Source organism: Chironomus tepperi, unplaced genomic scaffold (genome assembly GCF_022539635.2).
Source record: "Chironomus tepperi strain 1889 unplaced genomic scaffold, CSIRO-AGI_Ctep_v1 contig_467, whole genome shotgun sequence".
Taxonomy (NCBI): domain Eukaryota; kingdom Metazoa; phylum Arthropoda; class Insecta; order Diptera; family Chironomidae; genus Chironomus; species Chironomus tepperi.
This window is the reverse complement of record NW_027226589.1, coordinates 874,742-900,775: the sequence shown is the minus strand read 5'-3', so window position 1 is coordinate 900,775 and position 26,034 is coordinate 874,742. Positions and strand designations below refer to the sequence as shown.

Here is a 26,034-nt window from a genome sequence, read left to right as displayed (position 1 = left end):
AAAGATTGTTTTCATTTTAATGGTTAAAGATTAATGCTGAGAACAAAATTACCTCATTGCAAATTAAAATAAAATTTTAGAATTTTTACCAACCATAGAAATGATTTTTTTAATGAACTTATTAGTTAATTTTTAGTTATAATTTAAGTAAAGCAGTTTTGAGAAAATAATCAGATTCTCACACATCCTAAACATATCTCTGTGAAGGAGGAGGAACATAAACAAAATGATGCAATTTGAAACCAAAATATTTTCATCCCATCTGTGGCTTTGGTCTTTTCTCAATATAAGTCTTAATTTTATCATTTTCCATCACATTTTTATAAATCCTCTTCAAATTGACGAAATTTTCAATCAAATTTTCCTTCATCATCCAGTTCATGTAGTCGATCATGGATGCAAAGTAAAAATCGCCCCAAGTAAGTTTTTTTGTTGCCAAAAATCCATCATTTTTGGATGCAATTAATTCAAGATTCTTTAAATAAAAAAGAATTGTTTCAGATTTAAGTTGAGCGCGTTTTTCTTCAACAACATTTGGTGGTGAAAACTTGTCAAAATTGACCATTTCAATTTCTGTGTTAATGGAAGAAAAAATATAAAATTTGAAATTAAAGAAATTTTAATGGTTTTCAAAGATCAGTTCCATATAGTTATTGTGGCGCCGGGCATTTAAAAATTTTTAATCAACGCATAAATACTAGAATTAATGAATTTTTGATTTCAGTACAAAATGTTAATATCTTTTGGCGGGAAAATTTTTAAACTTGCAATACCGTTAGAAAATTTAAATCCTAGAAAACCGTTATGAAAAAATGCGCTAAAAATATTCAAGAAATATTATGAGATTAGAACCCAAACGGCTAGGAAATAATATAAAAATTTAAATTTTCATATGAAATCTAATATTTCATTTTAGTCAATATTAGTCGCGGCTTTAGTCGGCCTTAGCCTGTTTTAATAATTAGTAATATTGTATCCATAGAAATAATAAAAAATAACCCTAAACATAATTTTATCTAATCAGTCCTAGACTGTAATTTTTTTATGATAAGACATGACTGTGTATAAAATGATATGCGTTTTTGCAATTATTGAAAATAAATCTAACTTACTCATTCTTAGGTCTGTAATTGTCTGCACAACATTGTCAATTTTGTAGTTTTCCATCTCATTGTCACCAAGAAGATTGAATTTTGCTCCCAAAAAGCGACAAATTGGAATTGTTTGGTACAAAACTTCACCATCAACTTCGAGAATCGGGACTTGTCCGAGAGGTGTTGCTGTGAATGATAAATTTTACTTAATTTGTATTAGACTTAGCTATGCAAATTATTGACATGTTCAGATGAAAGGAGAATAATTTTGAATGTGAATATGATACCGAATCCATCACATGTTCAGAGACTAAAATTGTTGCAATATTATATCGAAATGTTATTGAAATTTTAATTTGACATAAATTGTTCACTCAGGGTTGTCGAAATGTATTTATATTAAAATATTTACATCCGTCAAAACCAGCGAATTTATTAGTTTTTAACTTTTTTATGCACTTTTTATAATAATTTGCATTAAAAATTATTTTTATTATAATTCTGAAGAATTGTGACTTACTGCTTTTTATTTGATACCAATTTGACCACTCAATACGATTATCTTCAAATTGAACACCACCGAAGTTCAACAGAAATCTTATTGGTTCTCCAAGTGCTGGAAAATTAAAGTAAGTTAGCTTGTAAGTTGCCATGATGAATTTATTTCGATTTTATTCAATTTTTGTAGCAGAGTTAATGAATACTCCGATAATTCTGAACCGGCAATCTCAATAGTTGATTTCAAAATGAAATCAATGTGAGCGATGTTTTATGAAAAGTTAAATACAAATAAGCACCAAGATTATGAATACAAACACATTTATTTCATTTTACTTATCTAAGTTTATGACGTTTAATATCGAATCACGTTTCAACATGCTTTATTTGATTTGTTTAGAAAATTAAAGTTAAATGTATCGAAAAATAAGAATTTTATGTTGTCTTGAATGTTCGGTCGCTCGATGGTTTTGTGGACCGGGAACTGATTTAAATCTTACTGGATCTCGTTTTGTAGATTGGAAACTGACTTATTAATCAATTACTGATTATAATTTGAGACTTCAAACAGTTAACCTAGTATCATTAAAAAAATAACCAAAAAATTAAATAAATTGAATTAATTTGTGATTAAACTAACTAACAAGATTGGTTCCTCGTAGTGGAATGCACTGGATATAAACGTTCATGTTCTTTTCGCCAAACTGCCAATGACTTGGCCAAAGATCAAAAGAATCTTCACTTTGTAAACGACGGATTCCGAGCTTCTGTTGAAATTCATCATTTCCCACCTAATAAAACTACGGCTAAAACCATCTACAATCAAATTACTGTTGAAGGAAGACACGAAGATCGAGACGATGGACATGGATCTATTCATCGTCATTTTCTCCGCAAATATATGTTGCCTAAAGAATATGATATGAGTTCAGTTCATTCCCCATTGTCATCTGATGAAGTTTTGACCATTAAAGTTCCACCTCCACCGGCATTATCAGGAAGCTCATAAAAGCAAGTTCCTATAACTCATCTAAACATTCCAAACAAAAATGCGCGAAGACACGAACACTTTTGTGATTTTGATTTTTTATTATATATTTCTCAAGTGAAGAAAAAAAAAAAGCCGCCTGAATAGAATTATACCTAATTCCCTAAATTAACAAAATTGAAAATTCCATTCAACTAGAATAGTCCCCACCAAGCATGGTGGTATGATTTTAATTTAACTAGTCGGGCTTCTATAGGATTATATATAATTACAAACAAATCTAAAAACGTTTCACAAATTTTGGTAAAAAAATTACAAAAGTCCTCGTGTTATTGATCGAGGGACTTAATCGCATTTTTGACCTATCAGTAATTGATTTCCGTTTTCCGTCAAAATTTTATATTAAAATCAAAAAATCATTTATTTATCATAAAGGTATTTGATTTAACAATAAATTTATATAACTCAATTAATTCAGTATTTACTAAATTCAAATCATTAAAAAAATACTCAATTTTATTCATTTCCCCACCAAATATTTATTATTGATCTGAAAACAGTCATCATCAATATATTTTACAGTAAACTTGTGATTTTTCCTCAACATGTGAAATTCTTTTCTAAATATTTTAATAAAAGAGTCTGAAACTTTCATGACTTTCTGCTTTTCATTCTGATTGATGATTAATTTGATTGGTTTTTGGTATCTCAGCTCCTGATGAATTTCAAAGTACTTTAAACTCTTCAAAATTTGACTCAAATTATAGATGACTTTGTCAATTTCAATTTTAATCTGCTCAGTGACGTAGTAGACCTCAAAGTCAGACAAAATTAACTCCTCGATTTCGTTATTTAATTTGAAGAAATTTTCCCAATCCTCAAACTTCAAAAACGCGTGAATTTGTGAAATTTTCAATTTTTTCAATCCTTCAAATTTAATATTTTGAAAATACTTTAATTTTGAATTTTGAACCTCAAAAGTATCCACTCGAAGCTTCACAAATGCCAACATTTGATCCGATGAGTCTGTTTTTTGGTTGATAATTTTCAAATTCTTCAGGCACAAAAATTTCTCAATCATAAAATTGATTGTCGTCTCAATTCCGTATTGACTTCTTGTCACCAACGTCAAATCAGTTAAACGTGAATGTTTTATTTTCTTAAAGTCAATATTTCTCAATGTTACGAAATGCGTCGCTAGTGTCAATGACCGTAAACTTTCCATCTCAAAAATTGCATTCAAGAACTCTGGAAATTCGACTTCTTTATAGATTTCGAGACATTCGAGAGTTTCAAGAATTTTGAAAAATTTTAAAAAATTTCCATCCGAGGTGATTCGGAAGTTCAGAACGAGTTTTTTGAGACTGTAAGTGATCATGTAGCTGATGTCTTGTGAAAATAAGGACTTGTAAATTATATTATTAAATCCAGACAGTTCCAAAGTTTTAATCCAAGATTGGTGCCACAAAAGTCGAACAAACTCGTTCGTGACATTAAAATGTGAAAAGTCAAGTCGCAGATGGTCAACGTGAAGATCCTTGAGGTACAGCCTGAGAAGTTTTCCAACAGATTTTGAATTGTCGACGTCTAATTTTTTCAAAAATTCTAAATCGATATAATGCTTTCGAAATTTCCTGTTCATTTTCTCAGCATCGATGTGAATATCGGCAAGTTTTAGTTCTTCAATATTTCTCATCATTTTCATCAAGTCACGAAACTGCCCAGGAGAGTCGAAATCACAGAATTCAAAACTTAAGACTTTTACAAATTCTCCGTGATCACGGACGAATGGAACTTTCTTACTCCAATTTTCCATGAGACTAAGTTTAAGTTTTCGCATCGAAATTGGCGAAGCGATGATGACATTGCGAGTGCGACCACAGAGATTAAGAAGGGATTTGAGATCGTCTGGATTGAGATATTCGAAAATTATTTCGAGAAGTTCAAATGGGAGAAAGTCAAAGATGTTGATGAAATCGTCCATTTGATATTTAATATTATTTCTATACTTTCGATTATATTTTCTTAAAGATCAATTTATTTTTTTTGAACCTTTTCAAATGAGATAACAATTAATACTGTACGAAAGTAGCTAATTAAAAATCTATCATTCTGAAACTTAAAATAAATCAAGTTGAGCAATTTTCAAGTTGAAAGTCAATGCTATACCAATTCAAAATGCAGAGGCATACTGAGGAGTAATTCTCTGAATAAATTACTAAGACTTGAGAGTAATTTTGCATGTAACTTGCACATTGTTTCGCTGACGGATTGAGAGAAAATCAAATCTCATTTGCTCAGTCTTCTTCTTAATCAAGTGATCTCACCAAACGAAAATATTAAAAAAAAAGTTCTCATTGAGTGGACGATCATGAAGCGATTGACAATTTTGTTTACTTTCGTCATCGTATTTGTTTGTGTTTTGGTAAACAATTGCTTTTGAGTCACATATAAAAATATTATTTGAATTTAAACACAAAATAATCTTTAAAATGGCCAAAGTTTAATAAAATTTTCGCATCAGACGTTAATGACTTCTAAAATGTGCATTTTGGATATCATGGTGCATTAACAAAATTTAACCAAGTTAAAAACTTAATTGTGATCATAGAAAATCATGGATTGATTGTTAAGAAGTATTCAAAAGTTAGGAAAGAAGCAACAAGTCTCTACTATAATGAGGAACATTTTAAGAGTAATTTTTGAAGTAATGTAGTACGAGGGGAAATAGCATGGTGGCAAAAAGCATTTCTCATTTAAAAATATCCCCCAAAAAAACCTTTATCTTTGAAACTGCAAAAAATTGCTGTTGCAAAAAGGGTCAGAGGTTTCTGCATATAAACCAAAACGAAAATTTTTCCTAAAAGTAGTTTAAATTTTCCATAGATGATTGGAACTAGTGTTTTTAATACCGGTATTCAATACCGATATTAAATACATTTTGATACCGGTATTGAAAACCCTAATTGGAACAAATTTTCCGGTCATGCTGTTTTCCCCTCATGATATTATTATTGTTCAATGGTTTATTAAATCTTTTGAAAGAAGCTACAAGAAATAAATTTAAACAAATGCAATGAACGATCGAAAACTGATCCTATTCTCAAAGCGATACATTTCTTTGTGTACATCGAATGTTAATTAATATTTTTTGTCTATTTTTTAGAGGTCGAAGTCGGATGATTGTTAATTGGCTTTAGTCGGGCCAAATCAGGTAAAAATCTCTCCCAAGTTCAAGCCCAGGACTGAAAATATATTTTTTTTTTTCGGTATTTTAATTATTTTCTGCACTTTTTTTGCATGTTTCTAAAGTAATTTAACTAGTCTATTGAATATTAATCCTCAAAATTGTTAAAAATAATCCCAATGGTGGCAAACTGTGAAATGGCCCGATTTTTTCCGAAGGTGTTCCGATATTTTGTGTAAATCTTCTGGCCACCTTAGTTTAGTCGACACTAACCGACTTTAGTCGATTAAGAAAATATTCTGAATTTATTTTGTCGGCTTTGGACGACTAAACCTACTATTGTCGACTAAGACCCACTTACGCCTTAGCTATTTTTTGCTTTGTCTCATTTGGTGGATATGAATATAAATTTTCTGACTGGGAAAATTTATAAAAAATATCAAAGTTCTAATATTTTGTTGACTATTGCTTGATTTACTTGGAGCAGTTTACAAAAAATGAATAGATTATTTAGTTTAGTGCAATGTATCATCGAGATTAAGTCAGAACTAAATTGAACACTTAATAAAAGTTTAAGATTGATTAGAGAACGTTCGAAATTTACGTAAAGCTAAAAATATCATTTTAATTTACAGTTAATTTCATAAATGGTGTATCCATTTTTAATTTAGAAATTTACAGTTTTCTGAATTTCTTCTAAAATATTGATGTAGACCTTGCATCACACAAACATGCATCCATATTTCTACACAGTTTTTAGCTTAATCGTTGTCCTAAATTCCTTCAGTTTTGCTGAGTATGCAACGAAATCAAACGAAACTCAACCAGAATATAATCTTAATGATATTTATAATGAAGCTGGAGAATCATCTGACAATCAATATTTTGAGAGATGCTATGGGATTTATGGATGCTTTCCTACAGATTATCCATGGAGATCGTATCAGAGGGCATACAGTGTTTAGTAAGTTTTTCAATTTTTAAAAATAATTAGTAATTTATTTAATTATTTCATAATTACAATATTTAAAGTTTTCTAATTAATTTCAATTTTGCTTTGGTTTATTATACGTATTTAAATTTTTTAAAATTCTTTTAAATTTTTTAATAGTTAATTCTAAATTATTGTTTGAATTTTGCAATTTTTTTGAAATTTATTTTAGTTTATCAAAATGCCAAATTTTTTGGGTTTAACTAATTTTTAAAAATCTTAAATTATTTTATAGCCCTTTTAGTCCATCCGTTCTCAAAGTTAAGTTCCCAGCATTCACTAACTCAACCCGCACAACTCCAATACTTATTGATGTAAATAATTCATCAACCATTACATCTCTAAATATCAGCAAAGATCACAAAATTTTTTTCATAGCACATGGGTTTCTGGAATTAGGAAATGCCAAATGGTTGATCAATATGATGAATGAGATTCTTAACTACGACAGTCATGTCACGGTAGTAATTGTAGACTGGCGAGGTGGATCAGCACCTCCATATTATCAAGCTGTAGCAAATATTCGTGTTGTTGGTGCTATTGTTGCTCATATGATTATAGGAATTGCACTTGAGTTAGGGATAGATAATTTGGACAGATTTCATTTGATTGGACATAGTTTAGGTGAGGAAATATAGAATTTTGAGTAATTTGCCAATGATTTTTTTAATTTGTAGGTTCACATGTATGTGGATATGCCGGATACTTTACACAACGGGATTTCGGAATGAAAATTGGTCAAATAACCGGTAAAAAACTTGAGCAACATAAATTATAATTTTTTTGTACTATTTAGTCTATTTCTAGGTTTGGATCCAGCCAAACCCTACTTTGAGGTAAAATTCTTCAAATTTTTTTTTAAAAAAAAAAACCTAACGAAAACCTTTTTGTAGTTTACCCTTCCAATTGTTAGGCTTGACTCATCAGATGCACAATTTGTTGATATTCTTCATACAGATTCCGCGACATTTCAAGAGAAAAGTTTTGGACTCAAGCAACAAATTGGTCATGCTGATTTTTATCCAAATGGTGGAAGAGACCAGCCGATTTGTAAAGGACAGGTAAAGTTTGAATGATTTAAAAAGTTCAACTTTGTGTAATTTTTTTTTTTTCTTGGATTTTGTTTGATCAGTTAGTTTTAACTCAATTGAATTAAATTCGAATATAACATTACTTTCAGTATCTAGATGGAACATGCAATCACAAAAATGCTGTTGAACTATACACAGAGAGCATCAACACAAAGTGTCCTTTTATGGCAATTTCGTGTAAAAGTTATGAAGACTTTTTAAAAGGATTGTGCAGCAATTGCAATGATGATGAGAATGTGTGCATGTCATTTGGATTTCATAGTAAATTAAGCTACAATCAACTAAAAATTTCTCAACAATCTTCAATGAAGCCTCTCTACTTATTGACAGCTTCATCAACACCTTTCTGCAGGGTTCATTATAAAATAAACATTAAAATGGCAAATAATTCAATTCATCAAAGCGATATTGGAACTTTAAGCATCAAGTTAATTACAAATGACAATAAGATCAGTGAAATAATCTACTTGAATGAAAAGGAATCCAAATTTGAAGTTGGTGAAACTTATTCATTTTTCGTGACTAGTAATGATGTTGGAGGGCCTGCTGAGAAGGTCAAAATTATTTACAATTACAAATTCAATACCATTAGACTGAAAAATCCAGAAATTTATGTTGAATATATTTTAGTACAGTCTATGGAATACAACAAGTCGATTAAAATTTGCTCAGAAAATAGACAACCTTTAATTAATGGATTTATGTCTGAATTTGATAAAATATTTTGTGTTTGAGTTTATTTAGAATTTAATTAAGTCGGCTGATCTTTCTTTGGAGGCTTTTTAATATTTTCAATTCTTTTTTAACTTTTAGAGTCTAGACTCTCTGGCGTCTCACAATTCTGTTTAATATCCTAATATTTGTTTAATAAAAATATAATATTCATAAATTAGTTATTATTATTATTATTATTATTATTTTATTCATTATATTTTCATCATTGCAGAAGAAAAAGCCCTTTTGAATGTTAGCTAGATCATTCAATAAGGCATAAAAAACCTTTGTCTTACATTATTTGTACAATATATATATATATTCAATCAGTACCAAGAAGTTTCAACGCATCTAGGTGCCCTTAAGAAATCTTCTTTTAAATTAATTAATCATAATTTAAGTTCAGAATTATCAATTAATTAAGTTATTATCAAGTTAACAACTTATAACCGTTTCTTTAAATTTAAATTTTTGATCTACAAACTCAACTGCCTAAACTCAACAAAAATTAATCCTCTCGGATATTTTTACACAATTATATCCTCTTAGTAGAAAAAAACGTGTGTTCACAAATATTGAAGATTGAAGTTAAAAAGTGAAATTAAAATTCTAATAAGTTAAGTTAATATTCATTTAGTAGTGACCAATGCAGCTTAACCCATCAAATTAAAATGTAATTTTTTAATATAATTTTTAGCTGTATCATTTTATTAGTTTTTTTTTAAATTTCGCACATGAAGAAAACTAGAAAAATATGATGTAAAACTAACATAAACAATTTAACGGATCTAAGTTAAATTCAATGTGTAAAATTAATTATTTACATTACCTCTCAAAAACAAATAAAATGAATTTAGGAATTTCCACTCATTTGTTGAAATCCTCTCAAAACAATCAAAAATCCCCTTCGAAAATAATCGTTTCTTTATAAATAAAATCACAGACACTCGTCAAAATTTAATTCAGTATAGAAAAGTTATTCAAGTTAAAATGAAGCTCCTCTTTTTCTTCTTATTTGTGTCATTATCAGTTGTACTAGTCTCGTCAGGTAGGTCAAGTTTCAGGGAAACAATCAGTTTATGGAACATTTTACTATTAGTGAATTTATAAAGTTTTATTAAATTCAGTTATATTGAATAATTTATAATTTGTAGTCTATTTTCAACACTCTAATGAATAGTTCTTTTGTGCAAAATTTTAGCTGATAATAATGTAAACCTTATTTTAAATAAAATTTCAAAGCCAACTTAATTCCATAAAAAATTCTAGTCATGTTTCAAGCTATGCTCATATCCAAAATTTTCAAAACTTAATTTTTCTTTTATTTACAGCTTGCGGGCCAAACGAGGAATTCTTCAATTGCCAGTCATCATCACGTAATGACTGTGGATGTTCAATGCTTGCTAAAGCTGATTGTGTTACTGGCTGCATGTGCAAAAATGGATTCTGTAGAAAATCTGTTGGTGCTCAGTGTGAAAAGAGAGATTGCCAACATCCTTACTACTCATAAATAATTAATTTTATTTTTTGTAAATTTTTGTTTGTCTTTTGTTGATGAAATCATTAGTAAATTTTTTACAATTTTTGTGTTTTTAATTAAAAAAAAAAAAATAATTAAAAAATTTCAGTCAAGTTTCAATTTTATATTATCAAAAAAAATATATATATGTATTTATATATAATTATTATTTTGTAATGCCATATACACAATCTTTTTATTATGCATTTCATAATAATTGATCGGTAGGTCATGGTCAATCTGAATTAATCGTGATTATACCGCTTTATCGCTCATATTTGACTCAAATTAAATTGACTAGCTAAATATTTATTTACATTCGACTCAGTCAGTAACTTTATTTACTGTTAAAATGAAGTATATTTTATTTTCGCTCCTAATTTTTTCGGTTATCTTCGTGACCTCACAGCAAAGTATGGGAAAATGAAAAAAATTAAGTCAGCTCAAAAATATCTCATGTATTGATTTCCTGAGACAAAATTTGAGTTCTTTCTAATTTTAACAGTCAAACGGCACAACAAAGTCTCTTCGACACTGCTACATCATAATATTAACGATCTCGAAATTTTTCGAGATCAAAATTTTAGAAAATCCTAGTCCTTGCGTCTAATTTAACACTTCTTATGATCATTCTAACAGAAAAAAATGAAATTTTTTAAATTATTTCTATACAAAATTTTTCTTTACAGAACAAATAAAATGTGGTGAAAATGAAGATTATTTTACAAATGAGTCAAGTTCAAGGAACTCATGTAAATGCTCAAATGTTGTGAAACCAGACAGCAATAATGAATGCATGTGTAAAAATGGATTCTGTAAATTTGATCGAAGTGGTCCATGTGTTCGTCGACAATGCAAGCATCCGTACTATGATTAATAATTTAAAAGATCTAACATTTATATAACTTGAAAACCTACAGCTAAATAAATAACATTAAGCTATTTGAAAAAACGCATTTTTATATCAACTTTATTTTTGACTATATAAAATTTATTTAATGGAAAATGTGCATTTTGTTCTTAACTTGAAGTATCTCATGAAAAGACAGAAAACTTTCAGAAGCAGCGAAAAAGCGGCAATGGTCAAGTGGTTAGAGCGTCGGACTCCCGTTCTAACGACCCGGGTTCAATCCCAGGGAAAGTCTAGTTGGATTCGGATGCTTTTTCGCTGTTCTAGTCACACCAACTCTGTGTGATTCGCAACACACAAATTGTGGCTAGGTACGTTGTATTGATCCTGGGTCATGCAGCGTGCAGAGTTGGGGAAAGTAAAAACGTCCATACGGACAAAACCAGTCATCACGACAAAAATCACCGCATCGAAATCAATAATCATTATGTAAATCAGAATTAAGTTGTAATAGCCTGTGGCTAGGTCTCTTAAAATTGAAATGTAACTCATGAAATACAGAAAAAAAATATAACGTTTTTTAAAAAAAAAAAAAAAAAAAATCAGAAAACTTTCAGACTTTTGGCAATAGAATACATTTGATGATTCCCCAAGGGTAATCCAGCAAGTTAAAAAAAGTTATTTTTCAGAAAACCAAAAAAAAAAAATATATAAACCCAAATTCAAAATTTGGTGTGAATATGAAATATATGCAATATAGTATTTTTGATCAGTCATATTTTAGCTATCAAGCAAGCATGAAGTATTTACTGTGTACTTTTTTAATATTCATCATCACATATGGACTTGTCCGTAAGTAAACTTTTTAAATTATTCTGAGGAGTACCTGATTCTATAATTTTTTCTTTTAATCTAGAATCTCAAAAATGTGGTGAAAATGAATCATATTTCGAATGCGAATCAGGCTCGAGGAATTTTTGCGGATGCTCTTTTGGAACTACAGACGATTGTAAAACTGGCTGCATGTGTAATAATGGATATTGTAAAAAATCGTATGATGGTCCTTGTGAACCTAGGCTATGTAAGCATCCATACTACTCGTGAATTGATAAAAAAAAGAAAAATCCTAAGTTGAATTATTGGAAGAAATTAAACTTAAAAAATTTTTGTAGCTAAAATTTTATTCCATTTTTTATTATCTGAAATTTTATTACCAATTGATAAATAATTTATTTTTGCTTTCAGTTTACATTAAATAATCAATAATTAGTTAAATATTTACATAAAAATCGTAATTTAGTTTATATAATGACGTTAGGTTTGAAGTTAGGAGATCCAAACAGTCTATTGCCTAAACTAGCATAAATTCAAATATAAATAAGAAATACCTCAGTTTCAGCTAAACATTGGATGTTGACAATTTCGCATCACACATGTCCCATTAATACGGCAATATCCATTCTTACACATGCAGCCATGATTACAATCCATCGTAATCCTTTCAGTACATTCACATCGATCACGTCGACTCGATTCACATTCAAAAAGCTGCTCATTTTCACGCCCAATACAGTCCATATTTTTACATTTTATTTTTTCACATTTCATTGTGTCCATATTGAGATAGAAACCGAACAGACAATTACAACCGGGGTGTTTGCGAGCATCGTCACATTTTATATCAATTCCATTAGGTTTGCATCTAAAGCCACAGGAATATGGTCGTTCTGCCCAGAATTCATTTGTTCCACAAACTGGGAATATTTTTGGAATTTAAACAAAAAATTTAATTATTTTGATTTTTTTCAGGTTTCTAGCACTTCTTAGCTTACGACAAGTACTTTCGTAAAATTAACAAAATTTTAAACGTCTACATAAATTCAAAAAAGTTCAAAAATTGTTATCTGCCGACATTATCTGACCATTGTCATCAATAAAATCAAACTAATCAATTTCACTTTCACTATCAACTCACCATGAGACTCATTTGCATCATAACCATTAACCTTGACTCTCCCATACAAATTAAGTACAAAAATAATGTTGATAAGAAGCCACATGATTTGTGCGTTTTCCATGAATGGTGTTTAATGACTAAAATCGCGAAAGTGAGTGAGACACTTGTGATAATGATGTAACTGTAAATGATTTATGCGATTGATGGGTGGACTGATGAAGAGATAAGATGAGAAGAATAGAACTATGTACTAAGGAATATGGATTAAATAAGCATGTAACTAAGATTGCCGTGTGAGAAAATAAAAGCGAAAAAAAAACTTGTTTGTCGTCATGTCATTGGTTACGTTCACTATTGCTGGATTTATGGATGAACAAGTCTAATCTTGTGTTATGTGTTTACTACATCTGCCGTTGAGAATTATTAGATGCAGTGATTACATTGAGTTTACGTTGGAATTATTAAGCGACAAAATTATTATTGTTGCAGTCAATAAATAGCCAAAAGAAGACACTCGGTAGAATAGTCGTTGTTCTAAGAAATAAATACAGACAAAAATAATAATTAACTTCCTTTCTCGGTTGGAGTGAACTATGTATATTCAATGGACTGGAGTTTACAATTAAGCATTCAGCAATATTGGAACAAACTCTACTTTTCTTAAACAGTTTATTTATTTCTAGTTAAAATACAAATAATATTTTTTGTTATGACGGTTTTTAAATTCCACAAATTTTTTTTTTAAATAATAATTATAAGGAAATCATAACGCTAAATTCAGTTTTATGAAAAAATTCTTCAGAAAAATTCTCAACAAACAAAATAAAAACATATTAAATCCATTTGAGAGCAAACATACTGTTTACTTAACTTAAAATAATTTATGGTCATTATATTAATCGATGGTTTAAAACCAGCATATTAGCCTAAATTCACAATCAGTTTTAACTCAGTTGTTAAATTAGAAAGAACTAGAAAAGATGGCAAAAATTAAGCTTGTTCTTGGTCTTTTTGTATGCATTTTAATTTCTGTGATCAATGCGACTTCTCAAGCAGGTGAGATAATTTAGTCGAAATATTGTTTGTAGTATATTACTTGCTGTAATAATGTACCCATATAGAATATAGGGTCACAACAAAAGGTTATTTTCTGTCCTAAAAGAGGTCTCTTTGATTGTTAGAGGAAGTTAATTAAGGGGAAGTTAATTTTTTTGGAAACTATTTTTATGGCATGAAATTTTTTGAAATTTAATTAGTTAGAGCATTTTTGAAAAAAAAAGACGCTTATAATTTCATCTGATCGGCCGACTTTTTTTACAACACTAAATGATTGATTCAGAGACAAAGCAAGACTGTGATCATTTGTTCCATAAAGCCCCGAAAAATCGATAAAAAAAAAAATAAATTTAAAAACTAATTTGTATAATTTTTTAATAGAACACAATTGTGGAGAGAACGAGGCTTATTTTGAATGTGAATCAAGCAGCAGAGAATTTTGTGATTGCAACGATTTTCTGCTTTATGATTGCAAAGAAGGATGTCAATGTAAAAATGGATTTTGTCGTGTTAATGGCAAATGTGTTTTAAGAACTTGCAAACATCCACATTTCTCATAAAACCTATGCATATTGATTTATTTGGTTACAGCTTTTTTGAATAAATAAATATTTTGTGATTTTTCAGTCTTAAGATTTTTGATTACTTGATCTTTTACGTCATAGCTTTTTATACATTTTTCATAAAAAATTTACTGTTTTTTTTGTAAACTGAAATTTGGTGAATTCAGCAGATATTAATAAGATAAATTAAATAAGATAAAAACGACTTATTTTAAGAATTAAAAAAAAAACCGGTAAACATGGGCTTGTTTTAAGGTACATCAAGGTACATCGGGATTTCCTGATTTCCCGATCCCGAAAAATCCCGGTACCTTAAAACGAGATCGAGATTGAAATATCGAATTATAAGGTAATTTCAATTTCAATTTATAGCATTTCTGCAATTAAACTGCTTATCTATGTTAGTTTGTCGATTTGCGTTGTTCGAAAAACTTCTCCGCTGTTTAACTTTTGTTCTAAAAAGTGGTAAATTACAATTATGCTGATTTTTTCTCATTAAATGATCTCATTTAAAAGACTCTCAAAATCTCTGACAATCCTAGATTATTAAGAATCAGAGCAAAGCTCTTTAAATAAAAAATTCAAAAAAAAAGAAAGAAATTTGATATTAAAACAAAACATAATAAACTCTAGTCTCATTAAAGCATCAATCATGAAGCAAGTAACACTCATTTTAATTTTTTTCATCTTATCAATAACTTTCGCAGCAAAACCAAAACCAGGTAAATAAAAATAAAATTTTACAATCAACAAAATTTAAACTTTAACCCAAATTCATCCAGTCGATGAATGCGGCGATAATGAAATTGTTTTTAATAACTGTGAGTCGAGTTCTCGAAACGATTGCTCATGTTCAGCGGCATTGAATAAAGATTGTAGAATTGGATGCATGTGCAAGGATGGATATTGCAGGAAAGATCGTACAAGTCCATGTGTTCCAAGAAAATGTCAACACCCTGTTTATAAATTACAATAAAATCAGTTGAATTTATAAAATGCACAAATTGGGAATTTTTATTTATTTTTAATTTTCAGAATTGCATCGCGAACCATGGTTTACTTAATATTTTGTTCTTCAATTTTTCATTAACTTTATTTTTAATGTTCATCGTCATTGTCTAATTCAAGAGGATAAAAATAAATTCCTTTACAATTTGGAAAATCAATGATTGTAGGTTAAAGAACTCATCAAACAAATCTAATAAAGAAATAAATGATGAATGTCCATTTACAAAATGTGAATATAGAGAATAGAAAAAAAAATATTTTATATCAAAATTGATGCAACACATTTATGAACCAGTCAGATTAGAAAGTTTTAAAGATTAAGGATAGCAAATAACAAAAAAAACTTACAAATGATTGTGAAATATATGATTTATGGATATATATCAATTTAGTTTTAATGTTCATTCATAATTGTTTTGAAGGTGACAATGCAGAAGTTATGGAAGCACTAAACACTTTTATATATAATGTAGAGTCGAATTGAGTGAAATCGACTCCATACAAAATTCGGGCTTAAAAAGAATTAATTTTTTTTTAATTTTTAAAATAATTTATTCATTTTTCAAAAAAAAAAAAATCTGAATAAACCTCAGTTTGAATCTCATTTTTTAAAGTAATTATTGAACTTAGTTCCATAAGTCTCAACACCTTTTCACAATAATTCCAACCCTTTACTATGAGAATGGAGATCCCTTGCATTTACGTGGGACACATTTGTCGCCTTCTCTGCAGAATCCATTCTTACATTGACAACCAGTTCTGCAGTCGAGTGTGATAAAATTTGAGCACAAACATGATTCTCTACTGCCACTTTCGCAGTGATAAAATGCTTCATTTGGCCGTCCAACACAGTCAAGATTTTGGCAATCCACATATGAGCATGTCTTGGTTTCAGTATTGTAGTATTTTTCAAATGGACATACGCAACCAGGGTTTTCTAAGTTCTTGCATGAAATGTTGACTCCTTTGGCAGTGCATGTGAATTCACATAAATGAGGCTTATCAGTATAGTGCATTCCTGGTGGACATTCTTGTTCTACAAAAACCAATTTAAGAATTTTTTTTTAAATCAAAAATTTTGGATATGTTTGGATTATCATTTTCATTTTATACATAAATTAAAATCTGCTCTTTACAACTATGTTGTGACGTAGAAATACAATAAATTGACGTATTCTGATTGTATTGAGATGATGAGTTTGCCTTAAAACTGGATTTTTATGGAAAAAACGTGTTTTTAACGATTCTTCGAATTTATGTAGAAATTGATGAACATACTAAGATTATTTGTTTTATATTCATAATGTATTACTTCAAATATTAAATTGATTTGAAAAGAACACGTTTGATATATATATATATATATATTTGAAGGATTAGAGAAAAATTTATTTCGTGAGTCGAAGTGGCTCGGTGTCGGAATGGTTTAGTATTTCAGTACATAATTATTGCAACACCGAACCAGCGATCTTGGGTTCGAGACTCGGCATAGGAAATTTTTCACGTGTCCTTTTTCGAACTTTATGTAGTGGAAACGCGACTCACAGCCTCCCTTTGTAGGCTAGAGACAATAAAATGATAATAGCATCATCAATGGAGTGGTTCTGATTCCACTATAAACTGTAAGTCTATTGAGTGCAGTTTTCTGGCGCACCTTCACTCGTTAAACAATCATTAGTCGCGAATCGCCCTAGCGCAGTTCTGGATCTCAATGATCTGAATAGCTAAAGTTTTTTTTAGTCCTTTATAAATAAAATCTTTGTTCTTTTAATTTCTCATGAAGGGTTAAAACCAAGGATGATAGGAAGATATGAACTTAATTATTATCCGCACTCAGGGAAGTAGCCAGAAATTTTTTGAGGGAGTTTTATATTTTTTTTAATGGGTTGCTCAAATTTAGGGAGAATTTTGGGTATTTTTAAGAAAAATCTAAGCAAATTAGAGAATTTGTTTCAAAAGTATACGAACCGCCAAAATTCTCTCCTCTGAATGCATCTGGGCTTTTATCTGGATTAATTTTTAACTGTTGGTTTTAAAATTAAAATAAAAACTGAGATTCTTCTGAGAAAATTATTTTACAGATTATAATTCTCAGAAAGCTTTACAATCCTGTTGGTTACTATCTGAAAAATAATTATTACCGTTGTTAATGTTGTCATTTTGTGGAATCCTAGAGGATCCTTTGTTGCCTATTAAAAAGAGAGAATGCTCTGTTAATTTTATTATAAGCTCAATTTCTACAATTTTCATTAAAATATCTACTTAATTATAGCAAATAAAGGGCATGATTTGCAGTTTGATAACCGATTTACATACAAAAAATACTGTAATGCTAATCATACTCTTCATATATTAGACAATTCCAAATTGAAAACAAATTCTGAATTGGTAAAATTGAAACTAATGAAACAAAGTTTATTCCAATAGTTAATCCTACTAACCATCACCTTTAGGTGAAATATCAGCATTTCCTATTTTGGATGTTACAAGAACAACAAACGATCCAAGTATTAACAAAATTGATGCAACTCTTTTCATCTTTTATTAAACTTCTTTTTCTTCTTTTGTTTTTAATAAATAAGACGGAATAAGTTGTTTATTTCTTGTTGATTATTGAACATAGACTGATATAATCGTGCAAAATTCAAGCTGAATTCATAATGAACAAGAGAGTGAGAAGAGAGTATTTAAATCTTTTATCAAGTTTTCTCTCTTATTGCTCACAAAATGAATAAGTTTAGTAACAATTCACTATCATAATAAAGGAATAAAATGTGATTGTTTTTTGGTGGGAAAATATGAATATTTATTTTAGAGTGTCATCGGTAAAAAACCGACTACCGTTGGAAGGTGTTAGCAGAAAAAGTGATTTTAAACTTAATAATTGAATCTAAGTAGCAATTTTTAACGATCATTTTGAATCTAAATTATTTACATTTTAAACCATACAATTTTATGATCACTCTTTACATCCAAGAACATTTGGAAGCAAAATAAATAAATTAGAAATGTGAAAAGCTTATATGTTTGTGTATAACAGATTTGAACTTCAATTGGACTTTGAGTTTGATTGTGCGTGCGTAGAAAATAAGTTTATATTTTTGTTTGATTTATTAAAGGAAAATGCATTTGGTGTGTCTGTTTTTATCTGTAACGACGGTTTCAATTTTATTTCATGTTAATTGGAATTACATTTCATGTGTAATGAATGAGTTTAAAGATTTAATCAAAAAACATGTTTGAATTTACAATAATGCTATAAATTACATTAAGCACGGTATTTATGTATCATTAATTTTTTTACTCAGAATAAAAGTTAAATTCTATTAATTGAAGGAGCATCTCTACTAAAAATGATTGCTTTAAAGACGTCGTTGACAAGTTATTCTAGAAGCACAACACTCCATGGGTTTGGATACATTTCAAGCAGCAATAATTTAATCGAAAAGTAATACAAAAATTAGAAAATTAAACGTTCTTATCAAGTCACTTCAACGCAATAATTTTAATAGCAATAATTTAATCGAAAAGTAATACAAAAATTAGAAAATTAAACGTTCTTATCAAGTCACTTCAACGCATTTTTGTCCCAGCGATCAGTAATTGATTTTTATGTCAGTTCAGGTTCTACAAAACAAAATCTAGTAGGTTCCAGATCACTTCCAGACCCACAAAACTAGATCCAGTAGGATAAAGGTCACTTCCATATTCACAAAACCTGAGATCCTGTAGGATCCAGATAACCAAACTAGAAATTTAAGAATTTCATCATTCAACGGAATTTTATAATTCAAACCACATAACCGTTACGAAAAATTCAAACTTTATTCTGTGAACACTGGAAAACCATCGAAGAACATTGAGAAACAATTGAAAAACGTGTTGTTGTCGAAAATAAAAATTTGTTAATTATATATTTTATTGCATATTTAATTATACATTTATGTATTGATATGAAACTTTTAAATTCACGGCGTTGCAATAACTTTATGTAACTGATCTTTTAAAACCATTCCGAGCTCTCTACGATGTCTAGATAAAAAGTTTTTAACGTCACAAAATTAACAAAATTACATTAAAGATTTCATTTTAATTTATATTTAGAATTTTTTGGAGCATTTCCGTGATTGTATCTGTCATTTGCTGCATATTTCTGTTTTATGAGCTTACTGTGAATATACAAAATAATCCAATTGTGGTTTATCGACCGGATATTGCAATTAATATTAAAAATGTAAGTAATAAAATACATGTTCCATTAAGTAAATGTTGTCGACTTCGACAACTTTATGGTCAAAATTTATGGTCAGATGAATTTTTATCAACTATAATTTTAATTTATCTTCAAAGATTCCATTTCCAGCAATCTCCTTCTGCTCCCTTATCAACTATAATGACAGCTATCAACTTTACTCATCACTATTAACCACAAACAATGCTTCATACCCATTTGACATTAATACATGTTATGATAGATACAATTGCGGCGGAATTTATTACGATTGGAGGAATCTAGCACTATATTTACAAAATGAATTGTTCATTAATGGAATTTGGATGGAAAAGATTAGCATCAAGTATCAGTATACAATTTCATTCTATGGATGGTGCACCACATTTAATCTCCTTGGGGAAAAGAAAATCTTTTATGAGAACAAAACTGCTAAATATTTCAGAGAATTTAAGTCATTGTTTTACAAAAATCAGTTGTTTTCTTTAGATAATCAATTAAATGAAGCTAAATACACTCCTAAAAAGGAACACGGATTTCATGGAATCATCGAACAGTCATTCAATGAGCTTCTACGTAAAGGATGCAAAGGTGAATTTAAGAAAATTTGTTTGAGCACTGAAAAGCAAACTCGAGTCGTGATTCATCCTCCAACTGAACTAATTGATCCTCGACATCAAACGTTTGTAATTTCTAATCGAGAAATTCACAAAATATATGTTTTGCCATCGATTAAAATCACTGATGAAACTTTACTAGGATTGGATACTGATGAGTAAAATGTATTTATAAGTTGAGTTTATTTAAAAATTAATTTCTTACATTTCAGACGGAAATGCTACAAAAGTGGTGAAAGGAAGTTAAAATTCTTTAAAAATTATACAGCAGTAAATTGTTTGAAGGAATGTGAATCTGACTTTTTGATGAAAGAATGTGGATGTGTCCCATATTACATGATCAGTAAGTTAGCAATAAAAGTTTAGACAAAGCACGACTAACTTAGAATTAAGATTTAAAATCTATACTATCCTCATTCATATTTTAATTTCAAGACAATGACACATCCTTGGTTTGCAAAAACTCAGAAACTGGATGTTTTAAAAATCATCTTGAAAAATTTATGGCTATAAATGAATCATTTTGCAAATGTTATCCTCCATGTGAAGCTACAAGCTATGAAATTATTATTAAGAAACTATCATCAAGTTTGTAAGTAAAATTGAATATTTCTTGCTGCAATTATGGTTTATCAATCGCGTGCTAGTGAACGCCTCAAGAAGACAAGCAAATTTGTTTCGTTTTTAAAAATTTCCAATTAAAAAACAATTTTACGGGAATAAATATATAAATATAGATAATCGTGAATGCAAAAACGTGATAACTACACAAAACTAATATTATATTTTCATTTAATTCTCAGGCCATCGAGAACAAGATTTAATTCAATTAACGACATCCGAGTCAATTTCAAAGTCGATAGTGTCTATCCACAAATAAGACGAAAATACTTCACAATGATTGATTGGTTTTCATTTGTTGGTGGATTTTTAGGACTATTTTTTGGATTTTCATTTATTTCTGGTTTTGAGATTGTTTTTCATTTATTTAGAGGAATACATTACAACGAAAGAAATGAAAAATTGATGAAAATCAGAAAATCGTGGATTGAGGATTCGAAAATGACGAGATTTGTCTGGAAAGTACGAAGATATATGAAAAGTTTTTTTAAAAGCTCATATATTCATGGACTAAGTTATATTGGGGACGAAAACTTAAAAACTGTTGATAGGTATAATAATTTAATAATTATTACAGTAAACATTTAAATTTTACAGTCAAAATAATAAAAGTTATCAATTAATAAAATTTACAGGCTTTCTTGGGTTTTAACATTCATTCTATCCATCACAGCATGTGGATTTATGATCATTAAATTGAGAATAAAATGGGAAATTAATTCAATTTCATTTGTCACAAGTGAAACTTATATAAATATGACAGAAATCCCATTTCCAGCAGTTACAATAAATGGAATAAATAAAGACAGGACAAATGGACAAATTGCACGAGATATTGGATTGGAATACAATGTTAATTATCCAGATTACGAAGAATATTTTAAGGATGATGAATTTCAGTTCCAGTTGAGTATTTTTATTTGATTTTTATTCAGATAGTTACCGAAAATTATTGTTTTTGGGGTGCATTAGTTTCTAAAGCCAAGAGTCGGACATTATCATAAAAATTAATCTTTTTCACTGCAAAATATTGATTTTGATAAGTATTAACCAAAGTGCATCAATATTGCATTCAATACGCATTTCAGAGACCTATTTTTCTATAAATCGTACAAATGAAACAGTATTGTATGGAGCCAGTACCATACTAGTATGGTAAAACTGTACTTTATGAGCCGTTAAAGTTAGCAAAATAACAAACCCCTACAAAATTGAATTAAATATGTCAGTTTTTCCTAACTCCAAAATTTCAAGTGGAAACCTGACTCGATCGACAGTTTTTTTTAACTTATCTAAGATTTCCGACTAATTTCAGTCTTATAGCTCAATATTTAGCAAAAAATGAACCTCAAAAAGCTATGAAATTCATGTCTAAATATCGTCCTCTTGGAAACTGGAACTTTCAATACAACCTAACAAATTATGGACACATGCTAATTGAAGCAATATCTTCAGTATCAAATTTATCATTTACATCAAACATAAATGCAATTTGGATACAAAATGTTGCTGTTCCAAGAGCAAAAGTTATTGTTAATGACGGAAATGCTTTCAGCTTTAACATGATTGAATATTCGAGACTGTTTGAACATGAAAAGTAAGCGAAATATTTGTTTCCTTAACATGCAAAGATCATTATAATAAGTTTAATCACGAAATGTATATTTTCTTCAATTTAAGCATTTCCAAAGACTTCTTCTACAATTACACGAGCTTTTATCCAAAAGAATTATCAAAAAAAATAAAAAACTTTCCATGGACACCAACTTATACAAATAATGACATTCTTAAATTATCTTTCACTATCAACTCAACTAGCCTGCCAAAAGTATTTCTCCACTCACCTTATGAGTATCCATTTTTATTCCTAATGGAAGCTGAACATATCTTTGACCTTAGGCACGAGACAACTATCGAAGTAAATATTTCACCGGAAATAATCACAACTGATAAAGATTTAAGCCATTTATCTCCAAATGATCGAATGTGTTTTATAGAAAATGAACGAAGATTGAAGTTTTTTAAAATTTACACAAAAAAGAACTGTGAAATTGAATGTTTTTCAATGAAACTGCTTAGTTCTTGTAACTGTGTTCCGTATGATATCATTCGAGATAAAAACACCAAAATATGTGAACTTTTTGATTACATTTGTGTTGAACGAATTAAAAACGAACTTTTAAACGATAATGATGTCTGCAATTGCTTGCAACCGTGTAACTTTATTGGATATAATTTTGAATTCATTGAAATTCCTCATCGGAAACACTCAAATGAAGGTATTGTAAAGTTTAAGTTTAAAGAAAATGAATACGTGTCAATGCAGAGAGTTCGACAGTTTACAACTGTTGATTTTTTGAGCTACATTGGTGGACTTTTAGGACTCTTTGCTGGAATTTCTGTTTTGACACTTTTTGAGATTGTTGATTTTTTCACTATAAGATTATTATGTGAGTTTTATGCCATGTTAGAAAACAGGAAACAAATTAAATTCATTAAAGCCAAGAAATTAAATACATTAAACTTAGTGAATCAAAACCTTTAATTTGGAAAATTTATTGAGTGAACAGGATATAAAACCATATCCTTAGTAAGCAATAGTTCTGAATAAATCGATATTTCTTCGGTAACTAAAATTGTTGTTTGTCGATCTTCAATTATATTTAAATATAAATTTTATTCATTAATGTTGAAAAATTGTAAATTCACTTCTTTTACTATTTTATGTTTTATTTTGTTTTAATATATTTTATTTATTAATCGGTCGAGTGCAATAAAAAATTAATGCTCCATATAAAGTTATAAAATTTTTAAAAAGCGTTAGAAAGTTTAAAATCCAGAAAACCATTATATATCAAATAACATTTGAAACAAAAATATGACAATAAAGTTGAAATTTTGCATTCGTATTTATTAATCAATTACTGATGGCTGGGACAAAATTAAAGTTTTTTTTTCAGAAATCACTTTTTTGTGCATGAATTAATTACAGCTTTGATTGCAAATGATTAAATTTTAGTCACTGTTTTCCAGTAATAATTAAAAAGATGATAATAAAAAAATTTAAATATCATAACAAAAGTAGTAGGGATGTAATTAAGGTTTTTTGATTGTTATATCGAATACTATGGGTAAATTGTCAGGTTTGTAATTAATGTCACAAGTTGATGCATTAATAAACACACTCCGTCCATCAGATCTGACTCCATAAGCTTCATGAATGTGTCCATAAATTACATATTTTGGCTTTACTCGTTTCTGAATTGTTGATAGAAGTTCTACACATCCAGCACGAATTTTAGATGCTGTCAAGTCACCATATCCAACTGGTGGTGTGTGTGTAATTAAAATGTCCGTATCAGAGGGAATTAAATTCCATTTATCTAAAATTTCTTGTCCTCTTGGAAGATTGAATGCCCATCGACAGAATTCCGGTTGCCATGGAGTTCCCCAAAATTTGATTCCATAAAGTTCAACGCCACTGTCTTCAAGGTATGTACAATTTGTCAAATATTTTCTTACATTCTCCGTTGTTGCAGCCTTTTTCAATACTTCTCGTGAATGTCCGAGTGTCGGAATCTCATCAAGTAATCCATTACTTCTCGTCACACCCTTTTCGGCCGTCAATGGATCATTAAAAGCCGGATCAAATGAAAGCTCATGGTTTCCAGCTATGACTAGTTTATGTTTGTGTGGTAAATTTTCCAGCCAATTATTAAATGAAATTACTTCGTCTAGCTTTCCACACGCTGTAAAGTCACCGGCATGAATAAATATGTCGCCATTTGGTATTGGGAATTTAAAATAATGATTGAGAGAGTGAGTGTCGCTCATGCAAACTACACGAACTCTGTAAAAAAGATATAAAATTTAAGTAAAAGTAAAAGATGCCGAATTTCCTTTTTTAAAGATATTCAATGCCACTCGAATGAGTCATAATTCCATAAAAAAAGGTCTGAGGTAACTAAGTTTCTGATCTTCATCTAATCTTGCTTTACAACTGAATGATACATTAACTAAGAGTAACTCAAGTATATCAATCAATCGACTCCAGTCAACTCAAGTTATTCCTTATCTTGTCTATAACATATCAATAAGTCTATTACATTAAAGCTTCACAGCTGTCAACAATTTCTGTTATCGTTTATAAACAAAACTGCAATCACTCACAATCAGCCAATAAATATTTATGTACTGACATGCATTCAACTCAATCGATTCATTCATTTTACTGTAAATTAATGTCTATATTGACTTTAAATGAAAACCTGTTTACATCAACTAAAATTTCAACAGTTATGACTCACATCCTCTTGAGATTTATGCAAATGTGAACATTCTTGTCAAATTTCCAAAAATCCATCAATACTCACTTATTAGGATCAGTATTCTCTGTCTTTGGCGCTTTATACTGTATTTTGATCTGTCGTTGTGTCTTCGAAATCTGCTCCCATGCTTCAGTCGCGTTGTTTGTTAGCGAATTAACTTTAATTTCCTCATCTGACATCTGAATTTGATTAAATTGACTAATTTATAGCGTCCTGCAGATTTTTTATGTACTAAATTAGCTATTGACTACGAATTTTTTGGTATTGAACTAAAGAAATAATTTTGAGGATGAAACTTTTTACATAAAACTTGAAGAAAAAGAATACTTTTGCGATTATCAGATGTGACTTTGTTTGTAAACAAACATCGCGTCAATTTTGCAAAGAAAAAATGAAAAATTGAAGCAAAAAAATTTGAAATTTTTCGGTTATTATTTGAATTGAAGGAAAATTTTGGGCATGTTTGAGAACAAGATCAAATACTAAATCAAATACTTGTTCACCACATGAATCAATAAGATAAGATTCAATAATTATGCACTGATAAATATTTTTTACTAATTTTTTTTTTATTGATTAAGTATATTAATTTCAAATTTGACTAAAATTTTTGGTTTCATAATTTTTAATTACATCAAGTTTTTATTTATCTTTTTAGGGCAGTGATATTGATGGAACTATTATAAGTCTTGTATTTTTAATTAATTTTTGAAAAAACTGG

At 29.1% G+C, this 26,034-nt stretch overlaps 6 protein-coding genes and 3 long non-coding RNA genes across 20 annotated transcripts; 6 read left to right on the top strand and 3 right to left on the bottom strand.

Annotated features, from left to right (window-relative positions):
- Positions 1 to 74: 74 nt before the first annotated feature.
- On the bottom strand, positions 75 to 1,854 carry LOC139099372 (glutathione S-transferase-like). Its single transcript, XM_070651813.1, has 3 exons — positions 1,615 to 1,854; positions 1,113 to 1,280; positions 75 to 573 (listed from the first exon to the last, which is right to left on the bottom strand). The coding sequence occupies exons 1-3, from the start codon at positions 1,745 to 1,747 to the stop codon at positions 254 to 256; spliced, it is 621 nt and encodes a 206-aa protein (XP_070507914.1). The 5' UTR covers positions 1,748 to 1,854; the 3' UTR covers positions 75 to 253.
- Positions 1,855 to 2,006: 152 nt separating this feature from the next.
- Positions 2,007 to 2,601, top strand: LOC139099316 (heat shock protein 27-like). Its single transcript, XM_070651740.1, has 2 exons — positions 2,007 to 2,100; positions 2,240 to 2,601. The coding sequence occupies exons 1-2, from the start codon at positions 2,007 to 2,009 to the stop codon at positions 2,599 to 2,601; spliced, it is 456 nt and encodes a 151-aa protein (XP_070507841.1).
- A 2,345-nt stretch (positions 2,602 to 4,946) lies between these two features.
- LOC139099381 (pancreatic lipase-related protein 2-like) lies at positions 4,947 to 8,697 on the top strand. 4 transcript variants are annotated; one of them, XM_070651823.1, is made up of 8 exons: positions 4,947 to 5,005; positions 5,747 to 5,794; positions 6,555 to 6,731; positions 7,137 to 7,382; positions 7,436 to 7,507; positions 7,566 to 7,594; positions 7,652 to 7,819; positions 7,939 to 8,697. In XM_070651823.1, the coding sequence occupies exons 3-8, from the start codon at positions 6,566 to 6,568 to the stop codon at positions 8,581 to 8,583; spliced, it is 1,326 nt and encodes a 441-aa protein (XP_070507924.1). In that variant the 5' UTR covers positions 4,947 to 5,005; positions 5,747 to 5,794; positions 6,555 to 6,565; the 3' UTR covers positions 8,584 to 8,697. The 4 variants fall into 4 exon arrangements, with proteins under 4 accessions (XP_070507924.1, XP_070507925.1, XP_070507926.1 ...); XM_070651824.1 differs by lacking the exon at positions 4,947 to 5,005 and adding an exon at positions 5,088 to 5,275; XM_070651825.1 differs by lacking the exons at positions 4,947 to 5,005; positions 5,747 to 5,794 and adding an exon at positions 5,088 to 5,275.
- Positions 8,698 to 9,496: 799 nt separating this feature from the next.
- Positions 9,497 to 11,034, top strand: LOC139099423 (uncharacterized). Its single transcript, XR_011545305.1, has 3 exons — positions 9,497 to 9,611; positions 9,895 to 10,495; positions 10,772 to 11,034. It is a non-coding gene; the product is annotated as an uncharacterized lncRNA (long non-coding RNA).
- Positions 11,035 to 11,709: 675 nt separating this feature from the next.
- On the top strand, positions 11,710 to 14,578 carry LOC139099424 (uncharacterized). Of its 2 annotated transcripts, XR_011545307.1 has the most exons (4): positions 11,710 to 11,784; positions 11,849 to 12,626; positions 12,742 to 13,945; positions 14,327 to 14,578. It is a non-coding gene; the product is annotated as an uncharacterized lncRNA (long non-coding RNA). The 2 variants fall into 2 exon arrangements; XR_011545306.1 differs by having other exon boundaries at positions 11,849 to 13,945.
- A 92-nt stretch (positions 14,579 to 14,670) lies between these two features.
- On the top strand, positions 14,671 to 15,512 carry LOC139099422 (uncharacterized). Its single transcript, XR_011545304.1, has 2 exons — positions 14,671 to 15,230; positions 15,291 to 15,512. It is a non-coding gene; the product is annotated as an uncharacterized lncRNA (long non-coding RNA).
- On the bottom strand, positions 15,132 to 18,148 carry LOC139099420 (uncharacterized). 4 transcript variants are annotated; one of them, XM_070651873.1, is made up of 4 exons: positions 17,964 to 18,148; positions 17,658 to 17,705; positions 17,485 to 17,539; positions 15,132 to 16,552 (listed from the first exon to the last, which is right to left on the bottom strand). In XM_070651873.1, exons 1-4 carry the CDS (start codon positions 17,982 to 17,984, stop codon positions 16,191 to 16,193), a joined length of 486 nt encoding a protein of 161 aa, XP_070507974.1. In that variant the 5' UTR covers positions 17,985 to 18,148; the 3' UTR covers positions 15,132 to 16,190. The 4 variants fall into 4 exon arrangements, with proteins under 4 accessions (XP_070507974.1, XP_070507973.1, XP_070507972.1 ...); XM_070651872.1 differs by having other exon boundaries at positions 17,958 to 18,147; XM_070651871.1 differs by lacking the exon at positions 17,485 to 17,539 and having other exon boundaries at positions 17,964 to 18,147.
- Positions 18,025 to 23,758, top strand: LOC139099418 (pickpocket protein 28-like). Of its 5 annotated transcripts, none has more exons than XM_070651864.1 (10): positions 18,025 to 18,381; positions 18,853 to 18,964; positions 19,621 to 19,750; positions 19,867 to 20,522; positions 20,577 to 20,707; positions 20,800 to 20,956; positions 21,168 to 21,536; positions 21,621 to 21,890; positions 22,301 to 22,582; positions 22,666 to 23,758. In XM_070651864.1, the coding sequence occupies exons 1-10, from the start codon at positions 18,315 to 18,317 to the stop codon at positions 23,528 to 23,530; spliced, it is 3,039 nt and encodes a 1,012-aa protein (XP_070507965.1). In that variant the 5' UTR covers positions 18,025 to 18,314; the 3' UTR covers positions 23,531 to 23,758. The 5 variants fall into 5 exon arrangements, with proteins under 5 accessions (XP_070507965.1, XP_070507967.1, XP_070507966.1 ...); XM_070651865.1 differs by lacking the exon at positions 18,025 to 18,381 and adding an exon at positions 18,451 to 18,793 and having other exon boundaries at positions 22,666 to 23,757; XM_070651866.1 differs by lacking the exons at positions 18,025 to 18,381; positions 18,853 to 18,964 and adding an exon at positions 18,444 to 18,592 and having other exon boundaries at positions 22,666 to 23,757.
- Positions 23,759 to 23,875: 117 nt separating this feature from the next.
- Positions 23,876 to 25,682, bottom strand: LOC139099419 (metallophosphoesterase domain-containing protein 1). The gene is made up of 2 exons (XM_070651869.1): positions 25,359 to 25,682; positions 23,876 to 24,835 (listed from the first exon to the last, which is right to left on the bottom strand). Exons 1-2 carry the CDS (start codon positions 25,490 to 25,492, stop codon positions 24,082 to 24,084), a joined length of 888 nt encoding a protein of 295 aa, XP_070507970.1. The 5' UTR covers positions 25,493 to 25,682; the 3' UTR covers positions 23,876 to 24,081.
- Positions 25,683 to 26,034: the final 352 nt, after the last annotated feature.